The following is a 15594-nucleotide window of genomic DNA, read 5'->3' on the forward strand; positions in this document are numbered from 1 at the left end:
GATTCTGTAGCAACACTGGCGTCGGCTGTTAGCTCTGGTGACATGGTCGTTGCCTTGAAACTGCCACCCGAGTTCTCTTTTTTGGAAATGAAGAACTTGCAAGTCCATTTCAAAGACCAGGGCAGCTGCTTTGTTTGTCTTTTAAAAATCTCTATTTCTGTCTTTTTGCCTGGTCAGTGTTTAGAACCATTGAAAAAGTAAACGTGACATGGGGACTGAGATCCTGCAGCTAGAGCTCCTTTATAATTACATATTCAACCACAATCGCACAAAGGAAAATGAGAGTCCCTTTTCCTTTATGTACCGTATTTCACTTTTCMCTTATGTTTAAATTGGCATTTTGGGCTATATTAGCTCGAGCCACTGAAGAGCTTATCAGAAAAGGAAGGAAACAGAGGGAGGGAAAGAAAGATTTCCAAATGACAAGCGTTTGAATAGTCGAAGTTCAATCCCTAAAACAAAAAGTGGAATTCTTTTTTTCCAAATAATGTGCTTTACAGTCTCACCTCTCATCTTGAGAAACATAAAAGAGCAAGTAAAAGAGATGACCCAAATCACAGAGTCCTTTGAAAGAAGAAATTCAGCTGTTTTGAACACTTACAATCAAAGGAAGTGGTTTCCCTAATTACATGAACTATGTGAAAGCTCTCAGAATAGCTCTTCCACCCCAGGATTCCTTGCACTTTAGAAGTTTGCATAAAAGCTCACATGGAGAATCAGATGCAAAGTGTTTGATTCAAATTTTATTAGGCAAAAGTGAGCATACATTCCTGTCTCTTGGTTTGACAGCTGCTTGAGTTTGGACCACAAGCCTGGGTTTGATGGATTTCAGTCCTATACTTAAATCTTTCACTCTTCAGGTTCTCTGSTGAGACACCCCTATCGAGAAAAGTGGAATTGATAAAATGGAGAAATGATAGAGGGATCCCTTTGTGAGCTTTCAGTTGAGGATTCTTCACCCTGGTTAGGTTGTTCATTGTTGTGAAAACCCCTCCCTGTACACAGCTTTTAAGAGGATATTTGCTTCCTCACATTTTAAAGGAACTGTATATCTTAAAATATATATTCGGAAGAATTTGGATCTGTATTTTACAACTTCAGTATYATTCTAGTACCACCATTACTTCAATTCATCAAAATTCTGAATTCAGTAGAGGCTTTGAAAAAAAAAAGCTGTATTTTCGAAAGGCTATTACACACTGTGGTTTCTTTTTGTACATACACAATAATAAAGGTGTGTTMGTCTAAACTAAACAGAGAGAACTTAAGAAAAGATGCAGGACACTTCTAAATGCTTTAAGATCTCTGCTGCTATCCCTGAGGATACAATGTGGACTAATTAATGGTTTAAATATTTTAAAAAGTTCGTAATAATATGKAAGATGATTATACTTGCTCTGCACAATAGTGACCTCAAAGTGGTCTCATTCTCCCCTCAGAGCCAGCTACAGTAATTATATCCAGATTTGATAAAGACAGAGATAATTGATGAAATTGACTTTGAGAGATCTTAAAACTCTTCAAAGTGCAACAATTCAAACTCAAGAAGAAAAAAAAGCATGAGGTTATGACAGCCTTCTGCATACATGGGATCAGCTAAACCCTCTTTATAGGARCACTGTATTCTAGTCATGAGATACTGGTAACTCTTCTTGAAGAGAAGGAGAAATGTTTCTCTAGGTCCTCTTTTCCCTGCCAATACTGGTTTTTTTTTTCCCTCCCTTCCCAGGCAGAAGGAAGGACTTTATCTGGAATAAGGGAGTTGTCCCCTAGAAGCAAACACCCTCAGCAGTCTGGTGGTGTTGCAAGTAAAATGCGCAGCACAGTAGCAGTTCATGAAGAAAGGAGCAGCTGTGAAAGGGTGGAACGGACTTTTTGCTGTGCTTTCTAGAAAGTTGTGTTTCAGGCAGCAAAGCTTTGCTAGTGGATGATTTTGCTTGGTTGAAGGAGAATGCTTAAAGTCATCCCAACCTTGCTTGACCTTAGGTGGCATGCAAAATKAAGTGTGCTTGTGTCTGATCCTTGATAGGAGTTGATTTCTTGGGCAAGGGTTTGGGCACCTCTGGCACTGGAAAATGGGAAGCTATGGGATATGTGATGCTGTTATTCTTCCACGCCAAAGGACCTGTTTCAGATTTGAATGTGCTTTGTGCCACCAAAACATCACGGAGCTCCTGGGCCCCCTGGATCCAGCTTGTGACCTTAATTCATTGTACTGAGCTTTACTAATCTAATCCCTATCATGCTTGGAGCATAAATCAAACAGTAGTCGTGCAAGGACTGTGGACATTGCTAGAATAGGAAGAGATGCAAATTCTTTCTGCTGCACTCAGATTCACATTAGAATCATCATTTGCTGCAGCATGATACCTTCTCTTCAGCTTTTYAGGTACAGCCCAGGAGAGAGAGGTTTTGTTGCCTCTGCTTGTGACCCTGGTCCTGAAGTTCCTGTAATGTAATACAATTCCTACTTCCTCTTTGCTGTTTCATTTATTGCAGGTCCTTGGGAAGCACAGTACAYGGTGATGGAGGAAGCAGCACAAGTCAGTTGTTTTGTAACCACAAAATAGAYTATCTTTATTTTGTAACTGGCCTTTTAGGTGTTATTTATTCCCTATTAGGTACATGTGTATTGTTCCTCTTGTATTAATTTGTACAGATATGGGTAGAGGTTRTGGTACCTCTCGTCATTCTGCCATAACTTTGGGGAAGGAACTGGCTTGAAATATTGTTGTTTCATTGGAGAAGAGCAATGAGAAMATTTTGAGTTAATTTGGTGTCCTGTAGTGGTACAAAACCCCTGCGAGTTCTCTGCTTCTTATAGTTCTGTTCATGAAACTCAAATGCCTTCATAGATCACTCTGTATCAGTCTCACATTCCTAGATAGGTTTTTTTTTTGGTTTTCCACTTTCTGCAGAGTTCAGAGATACTGGTATTTGTTATTGACTTCTCGAAAATGTATTTGGAAGCTGACCATTTTTATTCTTTTATAACAAGGATTAGAAATTAAATAGTTGTTGTTGCCATATCTATGTAAGCTGATAGCTATAAAGACACCTAGATAAGATAGGGAGTTCTGTGTACAAGAAATTCATCAAAGAGAAGCAAGGGAAAAGCTAGTTACATGTCAGAAATACATAGTAGAGTAATACTAACAAATGTAGGTTTATGACACTAAAAGCATTTTAAAAATATTGCTAGTTTTCCTCCAAAGTTTTTATCTTAGCTATTGATTTATTTAACTTTTTTTAGTCTTAATGGAAAAAGATTGAGCTACCATGAAGGCAGTATGAAGAATCTTGAGAAGAAATAAACATTAGGTCCATGTTTCATAAAGATAAAAGCTTAAAATTTCAGCAGTTTTGTCTAGTTTTGTTTTTTGACCATTGCTATCCGATACAAGTAGCATTTGAGCCAAGTTTCTAAGTAAAATACAATTTTTAATCTTAGACAAAGAAGAGTGATTTTTCTGAAAAGTAGGTAAGGAGCTGGTATACTGAAACTTCAGTTTTGCTGGGAGTGGAGAATCTGATCTATARTGGTCTAGGTGGTGGTGTGAACCTACCCCATGAGAGCTGCTGTGAAGTAAGTTGTTCTGCCTCTTTCTTGATGGCATGGTCCTGGTTGAAGGACAGTGGTGCTTAGCTGGAGAACGTACAAGTCAAATTTTGGTGCAGTTGGAAGTCCTGCATTTCCAGAGGCTGTTCTTGAAAAGTTCTTGTCAGTCTCAGCCAGGTGAAAGGGCGATCTGGCTGTAACCTTTGGAACTGTGCTTACTGTATAAGTCAGTAAAGAGAAAGCAGATTTGGTAAGTCACAAAAACAGCTTGCTTCTCTGCATCCAGGAAAGAAGATAATCTGTTGCCAGTTTTTTTTAAGTGAGTGCTCATCAAGAACATTATGGGTTTTTTCCCCCCTTGGTTACAGTTTTCATGATCAAGATGGAAAAATACTTTATTGTAAAGATCATAGCTGCTTTAGAGTGGATCAGTATGCGTAAGTACAGCTGTTGCTGTCTCTGTTGGCATCTATGCTAATTGTTCAGCCACTGTRTAATGAGATTTTACTTGTTCTAGGTTATATTATTCAGATTCCTTACAAATGCTCTGCAGGCCTCAGAAAAATCACTACTCTAGCTTTATATGTATGGCCATGGCTCCTTGAGAGAGGATTAGTTTTGCCTGTCACTGTCATACCAAAATGCCTTTCCAACAAGATGCTCAAAAAACTTAAAGTGACTTTGATCTCAGAAATCATTTTCTTGGATATTTTTCCATTTGTTGGATCTGRAATGATCCCTGTCTTTCCTGTTAGCTATGATATCTTCTCACCTGTGAAGTGAGCTGGGAGTCAGAAAGTTTCAAGTTTGGTTATTCCACTGTATTTTAGGAATTAAGGGTTTTGTTACTATTCTCCCTAGTCAAAGCTGGTTTGTGTTCAAAACGAATGCAAGTAACTTGGAAAATTGCCCAGCACTGAGAAATGATGATTGCTGAAAATAAACAGCTCTGTGGATCTCAGGTATTGCAGCCCTGCTGTTTTGTCCGCTCATCTATTGTTTCTATTCAATTGCTGGTTCTTGCTTTGCAGCTGGAGGCAGCTTAGTACTCCAAATCTGCCTGAATTAAATATTTGTGATATTACAGRACATTGCTCATTTCTAAACACTTAGACCAGTACGACTACATAGTTTATGATGTTTTGAATGGTTTTACTATATGTGAATAACAGTAGTGATATTGAAAATAAACTTGATCTTGKCAGATCTCCCTTTATCAGGTTCCTTAATATTAAATGCTCATACAATCTCACGTTCTGTGCTGCAGAAAGTAAGTCCTGTGGGATATGTTTGGACATTGTGGATTTCTAGTTGAAATCTGTCTGAAAATTGCATTATTTTTCCATAATTTGGTTTTGTTTTTTGATTGTTTTGTTTTGATTGTGTTTTGATTTGTTTGTCATTTGGTAAATGACAGTGTAAATGTAATGCAGAATTTTTTCAAACTTACTAAACATTCTGTAAGGATTTTCTGCRGAAAGTGCCTCTGCTTAGTTTCSTCAGTCTGTTAGCAGCTTCTTCTCCCACTGATAGCAACTTTTTAATCCCCCTCATGAGGAAAACACCATGATCCTGCAATTTCTTGATTAGAGTGGTGTGGGCTCCAAGTGGTCATTGTTCTGGCAGAGGGTCTGCTGCCACATCACAAGGACAAATCCCTTTGATTTTCAGAGGGACCAGCCTGCTTTCCATGGGCTGATCAAGCCTTTGCAGTGTTTYGATAGGCATGTTCTGAATTTGGTAGCAAGTGTTTTTAATCCCATAGCCTTCAAATTTTCTGTAACATAACAAGTTGTGTGCAAAGGTTGCTATAACAAGTCATGGTAGAGTCGAAAACTCATTTTTCTTTTCAAGTGGACTCTATCCAATACATTTTACTACTAACAAGTTGTATGGTGCTGCATGATGCAAATTGATTATTTTAAAGTAAATTTCATAGGATAAGGTGAGCCTGTAACAGCATACAGTAAATTTATGTCCATATTCCTTAACTGTAGTACATTGTAACAGTTTAACAAAACTGAGCTGTCCTGGTAATGTGCTTTTTTCTTCCTTCAAGATTGTAATCTAGAAGTCAATACAAGGTATTTAAAGTGAATTTCTACCACAGTATCTCCAAAAATGAGATTTTTTTTGTGGTCTAGACTGGTGTATTTAAAGTAATGGTAGGATGATTATATAGCAATGAAAAATTATAAGTTTCCTGTGTATTTCCGCTTTTAGTCTCTGGGATTTGTAACAGTGCAGGACATAATTTTGGATGCAAATTTGATGGTTTGAAACATTTGCTCAATCAAAATCCTTTTAAGTACAAATTTTGTACATCATTGTAGATGCGTTTATGAGAATTTAATTCTGTTATTTACAGATATGCTGGTGACATCAATCTGAGAATGTAATTTAACTCTTCTGTGTGGTTTAAGAAGCAGGTTGCTGTTTCTTGATACAGGCTGAATATAGAGGCTGTGTTCTAAGACATAAGTGCTGATAGTTTTAACATGTAAATAGACTATAGAAAACAGCTTTTTTTTTATAAGCCATCATCCAGAAGAATACTAAAACAGAAGCCCAAGCTCACACAGCTTTAAGTTGAGTTTTAGAACTATGATTGCCTATTGAAAGAGTGGTAACACATTTATGCTGGGAGTGTGTAACTCTGCTTATTTGCAGATAAAAGATCTCACTGAAGATTCTCTGGTTTTGCCATGTTCATGTGGTTTTCCTCTTTATTAGTATTAGTATTCCGCATTATTAGTATTAAAGACAATTTAATAGGCTTAACAAAAGTTCCCTGAACTGAAAAATCGGTATCCTTTGCTCCTTATTTGGGGCTCCCAAAGCACAAAATTCTTAYTGGTATTTTTGTCCTTAGAAAATTTTGTGAGAACAGAAAAATCAGTAGGGAAAGTCCTAAATTTTTCTTCAGTATCTGCTTAATTTTATTTTCAATGTTCAAAACTGTAATAATTGCATAACATCCCTGCAGTATAATTCTTGATAATAATTTCATGTTTCTGAAATTCTCTAGGTATCTCTTTATTGCATATTGAGAAGATAATTTGTCAGCAATGATAGATGCTGATTGTCTTAATGCTGAATGTGTAAAATCATGTTTTGGGCTTGTTCACCTGGATAAACTGGTGTATTATAAGAGGTATCATCCCTCATTAGACATCAGTAAATTCACAAGAAAGGATTCGTAAAACACTGGCAGTGGACATAGAYGCCTGCTCAAAACTACATCCAGTCTAGAAATGAAGGTGTGGTATTTATATGGGTTAGCATTCTCTATCTTTTTTTGTATATGGTTGTCACTAATAGAATGATTTTAATGAAACATCAGCTGGTCTCTTCCAGCTGCCCTTTTATTAGACTGTAAAACCCCCTGAGTGTAGCCAAGTTGCAACTCTCCCAAGAGCATGACAAAGGTCAAAGCCTTTAAAATGCTACAAGAYTTGGGAAAATATCATTTGAAAGCAGCCTTAAGTGTGTGTCTGAATATTTCCTTAATAAACATGGCAGAGTGAAAAGAGGCTCTCTGGAAAAGTGAATAACCAAACTTTTGCACAATGTAATAATAAATGTTGTAAGGCAGTTAAGGAAATTGTATTAATCAGCTTAGGTAGCTAACCATGTCAAACTGTAATTTTGCATGGAGTGAAGGTGCCGCTTKCCATGCTGTTAACTGATTTATTAACAGGAGAGTTGGTTGGCTGCTGGCTGACCTGAGGGCTCACAAGGGGCTGCAGCTCTTTTCTGTGTTAATCCTGAACCAGTGGGATCAGAGCAGGGTGGRAAGATACTTTACTCTTTCCAGTCAGCTGCTCCCAAAGGCACCTGGAAGAAGTGCTGGGTGAGTTGCTTTGGGCCTAGTTTGTCTGGACCCATGCAAAAAAGTCTTTTGATACTGAAAAACTCTGTGAACAGGTGTTCTTTTGCAGTTCCAGCTGTGCTGTTGAAATAGACTGCTAGCCAAAACCCTTGATCACTTCTCTTGCCTATGAGTGTGAGCGTAACAAATTTCTAATATATTTCCAAGGAGAACTACAGTAACTAAAATATGCTGAGTCGTTTGGTCCTTGCTAACTTTAACTGCCTTGGGATAGGGAGCTCTAACAAGAGTAGCTGCAGCTGCTCTGAGTGAGTAGCTGGCAAGCAACAACACAGCTGTATGCAAAGTGCCTCCGTCCACATCCTTACTGTCTTTGCGGCTGCAATTAAAGGTCTGACGATACTGCCTTGTCTGATTCCCAAGTAATGCCAGCTCAGCRTCAGGTGGCCATTGCCCACATCTGCAGTCAGCACCAACCTGGAAGACCTTGTCAGAGCTGAGCTGCACTTGCTGCTTTTGCTGCGCTGGTACAGGGCAGAGCGAAAACAAGGGAGGGCTTGGGTCATCCTATTGACCTGAGGCTTGTGCCTCTCATTACAAGACCACACTGTCCAGCAGCTTTCTTTGTCTCCTCACTTGCTGCCAGTTGTGCTTAGAATTTGTTTTCATGATTTCTGTCCAGCGATTGCTGAAAACAACCAAGACCTAGAGTTGGACCTCTTTTTACCTGCTGAAACACTTGAAGATAATTATTCATGCATGGTTGTTTGTACTACAAAGTTAAGAGCAATTACTAATGGGTCTACTCTATAGGCAGCTATAGAGTGACGTCAGTCTTAGATGAAGTGATATTTTCACATATGTCAATAAGCAGAGATTAAACAGGCACAAAACCAAATTACCCAATRAACATTGATCCATACCACTGTTCACAACACACAATTACACTTAGGGATTACCTGAATTCCAAACTCTTACACTGTAGTTGTTTTATGAATTGGTTTTGAATTACAGTAAGCCAGTAAGTGAGAATTAAATTTAATAGAAGTTTTCAGTGTAATTCGTTCTGCACTTGTATCTCGATATATTTGAATTATGTAAACAGTGGATTAGGCTTGTTTAGAATTCTGAATCCCTTTGCCTTCAAGAAATGATGTTCAGTGTGTAATCTCTTCAGCAGGACTCAAGAGGGGATATAATTTCATCCACACCTGTGATGTAAGTCCAGCATGAGCAGTTTTAGCGTAGTTTTATGGTCAGTAACAGGCTATGATTAAGCTTATAGTGGCATTAAGGATAATATTAATCTCTATTCCAGTCACCTTGTGTGTCTGACTGTATCTCTGTGTTATGTCCAGGAAGTTAGTATTTATGTGTTTGATGTCTTTCCTTCAGCTGAGCTCCACAAGTTCTGCTTTGATCCAGGCTTTAAGAAAAATAAAATTCTGTCTTTCACACAAAAAACTAATGTAATGAAGTCTTTGAATACTTGTAACTTGTCATCACCATTTAGGAAGTAAATTGGTGCTCATTTAGCTTGCGTAAGACAGATAGCAGCTTCACTTAGGAAAGAGTGTCATGCCCAAGCCAGCAAGGGCTGACTTCTTCAACAGCCTTTAGACAGACAGATGCATAACAGGCATTTTTTAGGCATTTTTTTCATTTAACCACAATTTTGKTGCTTAAAGGTGATTCTAAATATTCTTGTTGGTGCCTAAGAGACCTTTGAAATACCAGTCTTTAGCCACCACTTTGTAATTTGCTATTTTGAATTGATAGCATTGTATTTGCATTGAAATATGTCACCTTCTTGTTAAAGATAGTACAAAAGCTTCAAAGATATGGACTGACTTGCATCTGGTTTTCGCTGTAAGGAATAAGTGTCTTTAAATTGGCTGATAGAGTTCACAGCTGATCTACAGCTGAAGAACAAAACATGGAAAGAATAGTCTAGAATCGCTAGTGCTAACAACAGCAGAGTGATAAAAGTGTTTAAAGAGAATTTCTTTCAGATTCAATGGTCCTTAGGGAGAGKTGGCAATTTTTTTCTCCCAGCTGTTCATTTTGGATATTTGTGGGCAATTAGAAGGTGTTTTTATGCATTTCTTAGATGGAAGCTTGCTCCAGTGTCTGTTAAATCCCAAACTGGAGTATGAACATCTGTGTGAAGGTGATAGTATTAGCCATGGTTGATGCAAAATTTTTTCCTACTTCTTAGTGTATATAAAGTAAATAAGATAATCGTAAAACTTTTTCACATTTCCGAATGATAAAAGAACTGCGTGTCAGTGTGCCTGTGGCAGTGAAGTACTCGTCTTCTTGACCTGATGCTCATATTTTATTTGCAGTCCCGTCATGGTAGCTCTGGATGATTGGTTGGTATGGGATTTGCTGCTGGTGTCATGGCAGTGCAGCCCCTCCTGCTGTCCACTGACCTGATGGGCTTTCACTGAATCCAGCTTTGTCTTGTGTGAGATGGAGAGCAGTCACTGGGTCCTGYGCATTGTTGTGGTGGAATAGGGAGCTATGGCATTTGGATTTGTTAATCATGCAGCATTTTTTATCATTTGCTGAAAAGATTAATACTACTTTTGTAGCCCTGATCTAAATATAGTATGCTATGGGAAAATTGAATGTAAGACTCATCAATTTAATTCAAATGACCTATTGAAGTATTTGTGTTGTAAAGCACAGTGCTTTGAAGACATGGAGTTTTAAGTACGTTAAAAGAAAATGKTTTTTTYCCATTCCTCTGACCAAGGCATTAATGAAAACATGGTTTAGATAGTTTGTCTAGYTGTTTGTGTATTCCTGTTTTATGTCTGAATATTCAGATAGGCAGTCAAGGAGAGTTAGATTTCCTGGTAATCTGGCAGTAATCCTGGTAGGAATTAGAGGACATTTCTCCATTGAATCGTTCCTAAGGAATATACAAACATAATACAAAAGCTGTTCAGATAATTTAAATGACTCAACTGTCACCTGCATTCTCCAGGCTAGGGAAGGTGGAAGTGCAGCTCTTGCTGCTGCTATTGCTTCTGCTGCTGGCTCTAYGAGCGTTGCAGACTAGGTGACTAGGTGAGTCTTCCCACGTTTATTTAGGTAGCTGCCAATTAAATTATTTTGTGGACTTGTAGGTAAGTCAGTCTACAGTATGATTTGCTGAAAGCAGCATACATTAAAAATGTTAATTTTCTGSTACTGTGAAAAAAGATTACTCATGTGATGGTAATACTGCTTTTCTTGATGAGCAGGCTAAGCAGCGTGAAGAGTTAGTGTAACACAAGTTAAGTTCAAAACTGTAGTTAAAGATTTAATTGAATATGTGTAAATGTCTGTGCATTAGCTAAAGGTCTTAATTCAAAACTGTATTGAAGTTGCTCAAAGAAGTCTTTCAGCAACAACAACGGCAAAAAAATTGAGTCATCTAATGCTTTTATCTGTAATCATGCAATTAAGCTCATGTATTATGGTACCAACTATAAAACATGGACCAAACAAATACTGGTTTGCTCTAGCTCTACATTTATTACAGTAGCAGTAGCTCATGCACCATAGCTTTCTGCATCAAAACTGCTGGAGTCTTCCTTTTTCAGTGAATCTACAAAGCCACAAAATAATGTAATTGGCAGGTAACTAAGAATATGTGTGAAAACTCACCTGTGGATAAACAGCAGCACTCCCACTGCCAGTCAAGGGATCTGTGAAGGGATCAATCAGAAACTTTTGATAAGTTCTGAGGAATTAATCGTGATCTTGTTCTTGTTAGATGCTTTTGCCTGGTATAACGTTAACATAATCTTGAACTCTTAAAGTTCAAGTTTCTTCAAGAATCTTGAACTCTTAAAGCATTACTGTGGAGAAAAAGAAACAATAGTATGTATCTGTATTTGCATAATATGTATATTAATATAAACACATGTGTCTAAAATCTGTTGAGTATTTACTTTAATAAACTACAGACGAGATACCTGCCCTTTTCTCTCAAAAACTACAGGGCATATATGTCTTAATTTCTGTGGATACAGTCTCATTGTCTTGCAGTCTCTTGCTCAAACCCAGCAGTATTGTTCAAGTGGAATTTGAAGGTTTTGTGTATTTGTCCAGAATTGCCAAACATCTGAATTCTGCTCTGAAGAGCTGTTTCAATTGCACTGCTGTCTATTTGGCAATCTCAAGCATACTTGCTGTGTGTGTTTAATCAGACTCCACAGCGCATGCCTGGAAATTCTACATCTCCAGTAAACATTGGATGGAGCTTGTGTGCATAGTATGCTCTAAAAGCCTGAAGCTCTGGACTCACTGAACCCATAGTACTTTGTGCATAAACAYGAATTCTGGATAGGACTGCTGCTGCTCTGCCAAAAATCCTGGATCTTTCTTTGAACAAAGTTTTCCAAGGTCTTCAGTTTTTCCAAAGACTTAACTTCCTACATCTGTGCCTTGGCCATGAAAAAATAGCYTGAAATTTATTTCCCCCTCCCCACCCCAAACATACAAAGCATTCATCTGCCAAAATCTATCAGCAGGTTTTAAAATGTCAAGCATTTTTTAAGTCTTTCCTAGATGTGTGTGGTCTTATATACATATGCTACTTATATGTGTATACCCRTTGGGCTATAAAATAAACTATCATAGTAGATGACCAAGTTTTAATTGTCTGACTTGAATGTKTGTTTATTTTCAACAGGCAGAAATCCTCAGTGTGCTCAGTCACAAAAACATCATTCAGTTCTATGGAGCTGTCATTGAACCTCCAAATTATGGCATAGTTACAGGTAAGGACTTTTGTCTGACCTTTTTCTTGACTCTGTAAAACTCCAGTTTTGCAAAGTTACCTCCAGTGTTTCCCAATTACAGTGTTTTGTTCTGGTCTTTGAATGTAAAAGACCACTGGCGTTAATGTGAATGGAAGTGCTAGAGSTGGGAACCAGGCTGGGAGCGTAGCTGGTGGCAGCATGGAGGCAGGTGGGGCCTTTGCTGTTCTTAGTGCCCAAACACAGGACTCCTTTAAACAATAGCTTTCACTGTGTTCTCTTACCCTGTTCTGAGAATTACTTTTCCATTTTAMCTAGTGTGTCACAAAAGTAGAGGTTTGCATGATACAAAGTTCTGACTGGCTCTGTGAAGAGGGAAGGCTGGGAGTCTACTCAGAGCAGAGCTGCACCATGACTTCTGCTTGTTGAAAATAGGAGGATTTGTATTGTGAGGTTCACAGTGGGAAGAGCTCAGAGTAGAGCCAAGGGTTTATAAGGCATTGTAAGACAACTCCCTTTATTCACTGGAAACTAGGTTTCGTTTGCTTTGACATTCCTAGAATTATGCAGAAATKGTTCTTTGTGGTATTGTTGGAGGTTTTTGTTGGTGGTTTGGGTTTTTTACCATCACTGCTTTAAGCTTCCTACCCTTATCTTGGGTGATGGTCCAGATACAGAATTTTCTCCCTTTCCTGTATGGACAAACTGTGTAAGATAGTAGTAGAAAGTAAACCCAAAGCAAAGCAATTTTCCAAGTGCTGAAAAAATGCTTGAAGACGTTAAATGCAAGAAAGTGTGGATTAGGGGGCATGTTTTGGCATGTCTTTAACATTTCAAAGTTCGATATGATGAGTAGTCTTTTGTGTGTAACATAATCTAATACCAGTTTGAGTCATTGCCGGTCAGGTTTTTATTGGTTCTTAGATKGTGGTCAGAACTTGTGGAAATGCAGTTATTTCTGTCTACCTCTTAGACTTCTGGTTATCACAGCAGATGGCAGTGTGATCTGGTAGGAGTGCATCAGAGATACTGCTGTAGTAAGCAAAGCTCCCCATGCCCTGAAGAGTACTGTATCAGCCTGCTCGAGGTCATGGTGTGGCAGCCAGCATTCCAGGGGTGCATGGAGTGGCCACAGTCCACACCACTCAGAAATGCACTGGTGATAGCATATAGACGGGAACTTGAATTCCTTTTGGGAGCAATAAAATTAATAGAAAACTAATAAATCAAGTAATATAATTTTATTATCCTTTTTTAAGTGAGTATAAACTAGGAAGCAGAGAAGAAAGTGTAATCAATGGAGAAGTGTAATCAATGACTGGGATRATGTCTGGATTAGAAGTCCTCAGTTTGATCTCACAAAAGTCAATATTTGGAGGGCATATGACCTGCTTACCAGTCACAGGACAGACAGCAACTAAAGTAATTAATTGTGCTATTGAGAATGGGGACTCTTTAATTGCCTGTGAGAAAGAAGCCATGRTGTGTAGTTCAACCACTTTGTTCCTCAGGGAGCTCTGATTGAACATGGCTAAAGAAGAAAGTGGTTTGTTTTTTTTCAGCAAACTGTATTGATTCTCCCTGCAACATCTTAGGGGACTGGAGTCCTGTGGGTTGGAAGAGAAGCAAGGCTCCATTTCCCTATATMATTTTCAAATGAGAGAGTGGTTACTGAGAAATGTTAATTGCGCTTGAAATATCTTTTAGAGGGATTTTCACGTTGTGGTATTCTGGATGGCCTTCAGTGTTGCAGACCCAGTGCTGTGTTTAGTCAGAGATTCATTTCTTGAGAGGCGGCATCCCAAACAAGAAGAAATCTTGAGAAACTTATGTTTCTTCAGAGTGATGGAGATGAGAGCATTCAGCCAAGTGTTGTCATGTACTGAGTATTAGCTGCATGTGGTATCTTATGKGGGATAGGTAAAGAGATCTCTGAGAAGGGCTACATCTGCGGTTAATGTCAGTGTTRCAGCTCATCCTGCTACCTGGTGTAAATATGGATCACATCATTGTAGATGTCACTGCTGTTTCTGTCAGCAGCAGTCTTAATATGTAGCTTTCAGATATGGCTTTTGACCACAGCTACCTCCCCCCAAATGGTTCCCAGAGCTTGTGCCCCCATTGCACAGAACTGTATATATCCCACAGCYCAACACAGTGTGGGTCCAGTCTGGCCTGGGTATTAGTCAAAGCCTTTCTTTCTCTAGCAAATATTTCTTTTCCATTATTGATAGAACATTGACCTTGCAATATGATTTCCAAATCCACAAGCTCCTAGTAAAAACCTGCAGCGCAATGAGTACATAGAAGAAATACCAGCAGTGGAGCTTTGTTGATTGAAGCTTGCTTGCCTCTACTTGCACAGAGTGGCAAAGGGCTCGAGGAGCTGAGTTGTCCCTGACCCTGGTGGATCAAATTATGCATTGTAAAGGCATGCAAAGCATGCAGCCAACCTATTCCTGAAGAATCCATTTATAAGACCAATGATGACATCATGGGTAAAAAAAGCTTCTGTTTTAATTGTGAAAATGTGCAGGTCAGCAGCTTACCCCTCTCTCAGGAACATCAGAAGCAACACGTCTGTCCTTTCAGTGGGAAGTTCTGCCGCACTGATCCAAAGCTAACTTGTCACTTGAGTGTTTACTTTCAAGGAACTTGGTATTTTCTCCCTCTCTCATTTTGCACTGGAGTCTTCCTATCTAGCCTGCCATGTTCTAGGCTGCCAATTCAGTCTGGTCTCAGTTTCCTTCCCCATGCAGCAATTTCCCAATGTTTTTAATTTTCTTGGTGAGGAACAATGGAAATTCTTGTATGCATTTAGCCTATCATGTATCAGTCATTATTRTTATTAACAAAATTGAGATATATTTGATGTAGTCTTAGAGGCAATGATTTTGTGGCTGCTTTGAAATGACACAAAGATTTTGACAATCTTTTAAGTAGGTTCTAAATTCTGCGCACTGAATAGCCTTGGGAGAGAGGGACAAAGGGCTTGAGCTGCTCCTTGTATCCCCCTGGTCTTTGTGGTACTTGGGCTGCACTGGGTGTGGCTTGTGCCTGCCTTGTCATTGCAAACAGGCAAAAGAAAATCTRTCAGCTGCTTCATCTTACAAACTTCCTTTGTTGTGTTTTTGGCGAAATATGAATGAATTCTAAATAAGCATAATACTTATTGAATAAATACTGAGCGGAAGAGCTACAGCCTGTACAGCTACAGCATGTACATCTGTACATAACGTACAGCACAAGGAAATCTGTCCTGCTTGTGTCAGGGTTAGACTTTCAGTTTCATCCTTCCATTTTTTCATGAACAAATKATTTGATCTGCTGTTCTGTTTCTGCATGAGGAAATAGGAAACTTTCTACTTGCAAATTCGTTCTTTCTAGCAGAAAGTTATATATTTAGCATGTGGCTTTACTTAAAGAAAAAAAAATATTCAAAATTA

General features: G+C 38.6%; 1 protein-coding gene across 4 annotated transcripts in view; it reads left to right on the forward strand.

The window, feature by feature from the left end:
• Positions 1-15594, forward strand: part of MAP3K20 (mitogen-activated protein kinase kinase kinase 20) — an 89541-nt gene that overhangs the window by 17279 nt on the left and 56668 nt on the right. For all 4 annotated transcript variants that reach the window (XM_057363663.1, XM_057363665.1, XM_057363666.1 and 1 more), the window contains exon 3: positions 12082-12169. In XM_057363663.1, the coding sequence (XP_057219646.1) occupies positions 12082-12169 (88 nt within the window). The remainder of the gene's footprint in view (positions 1-12081; positions 12170-15594) is intronic.

The sequence above is a fragment of the Malurus melanocephalus genome, unplaced genomic scaffold (assembly GCF_030028575.1).
Source record: "Malurus melanocephalus ecotype Western Australia unplaced genomic scaffold, MMel_1.1 scaffold_30, whole genome shotgun sequence".
NCBI classification, from domain to species: Eukaryota; Metazoa; Chordata; class Aves; order Passeriformes; family Maluridae; genus Malurus; species Malurus melanocephalus.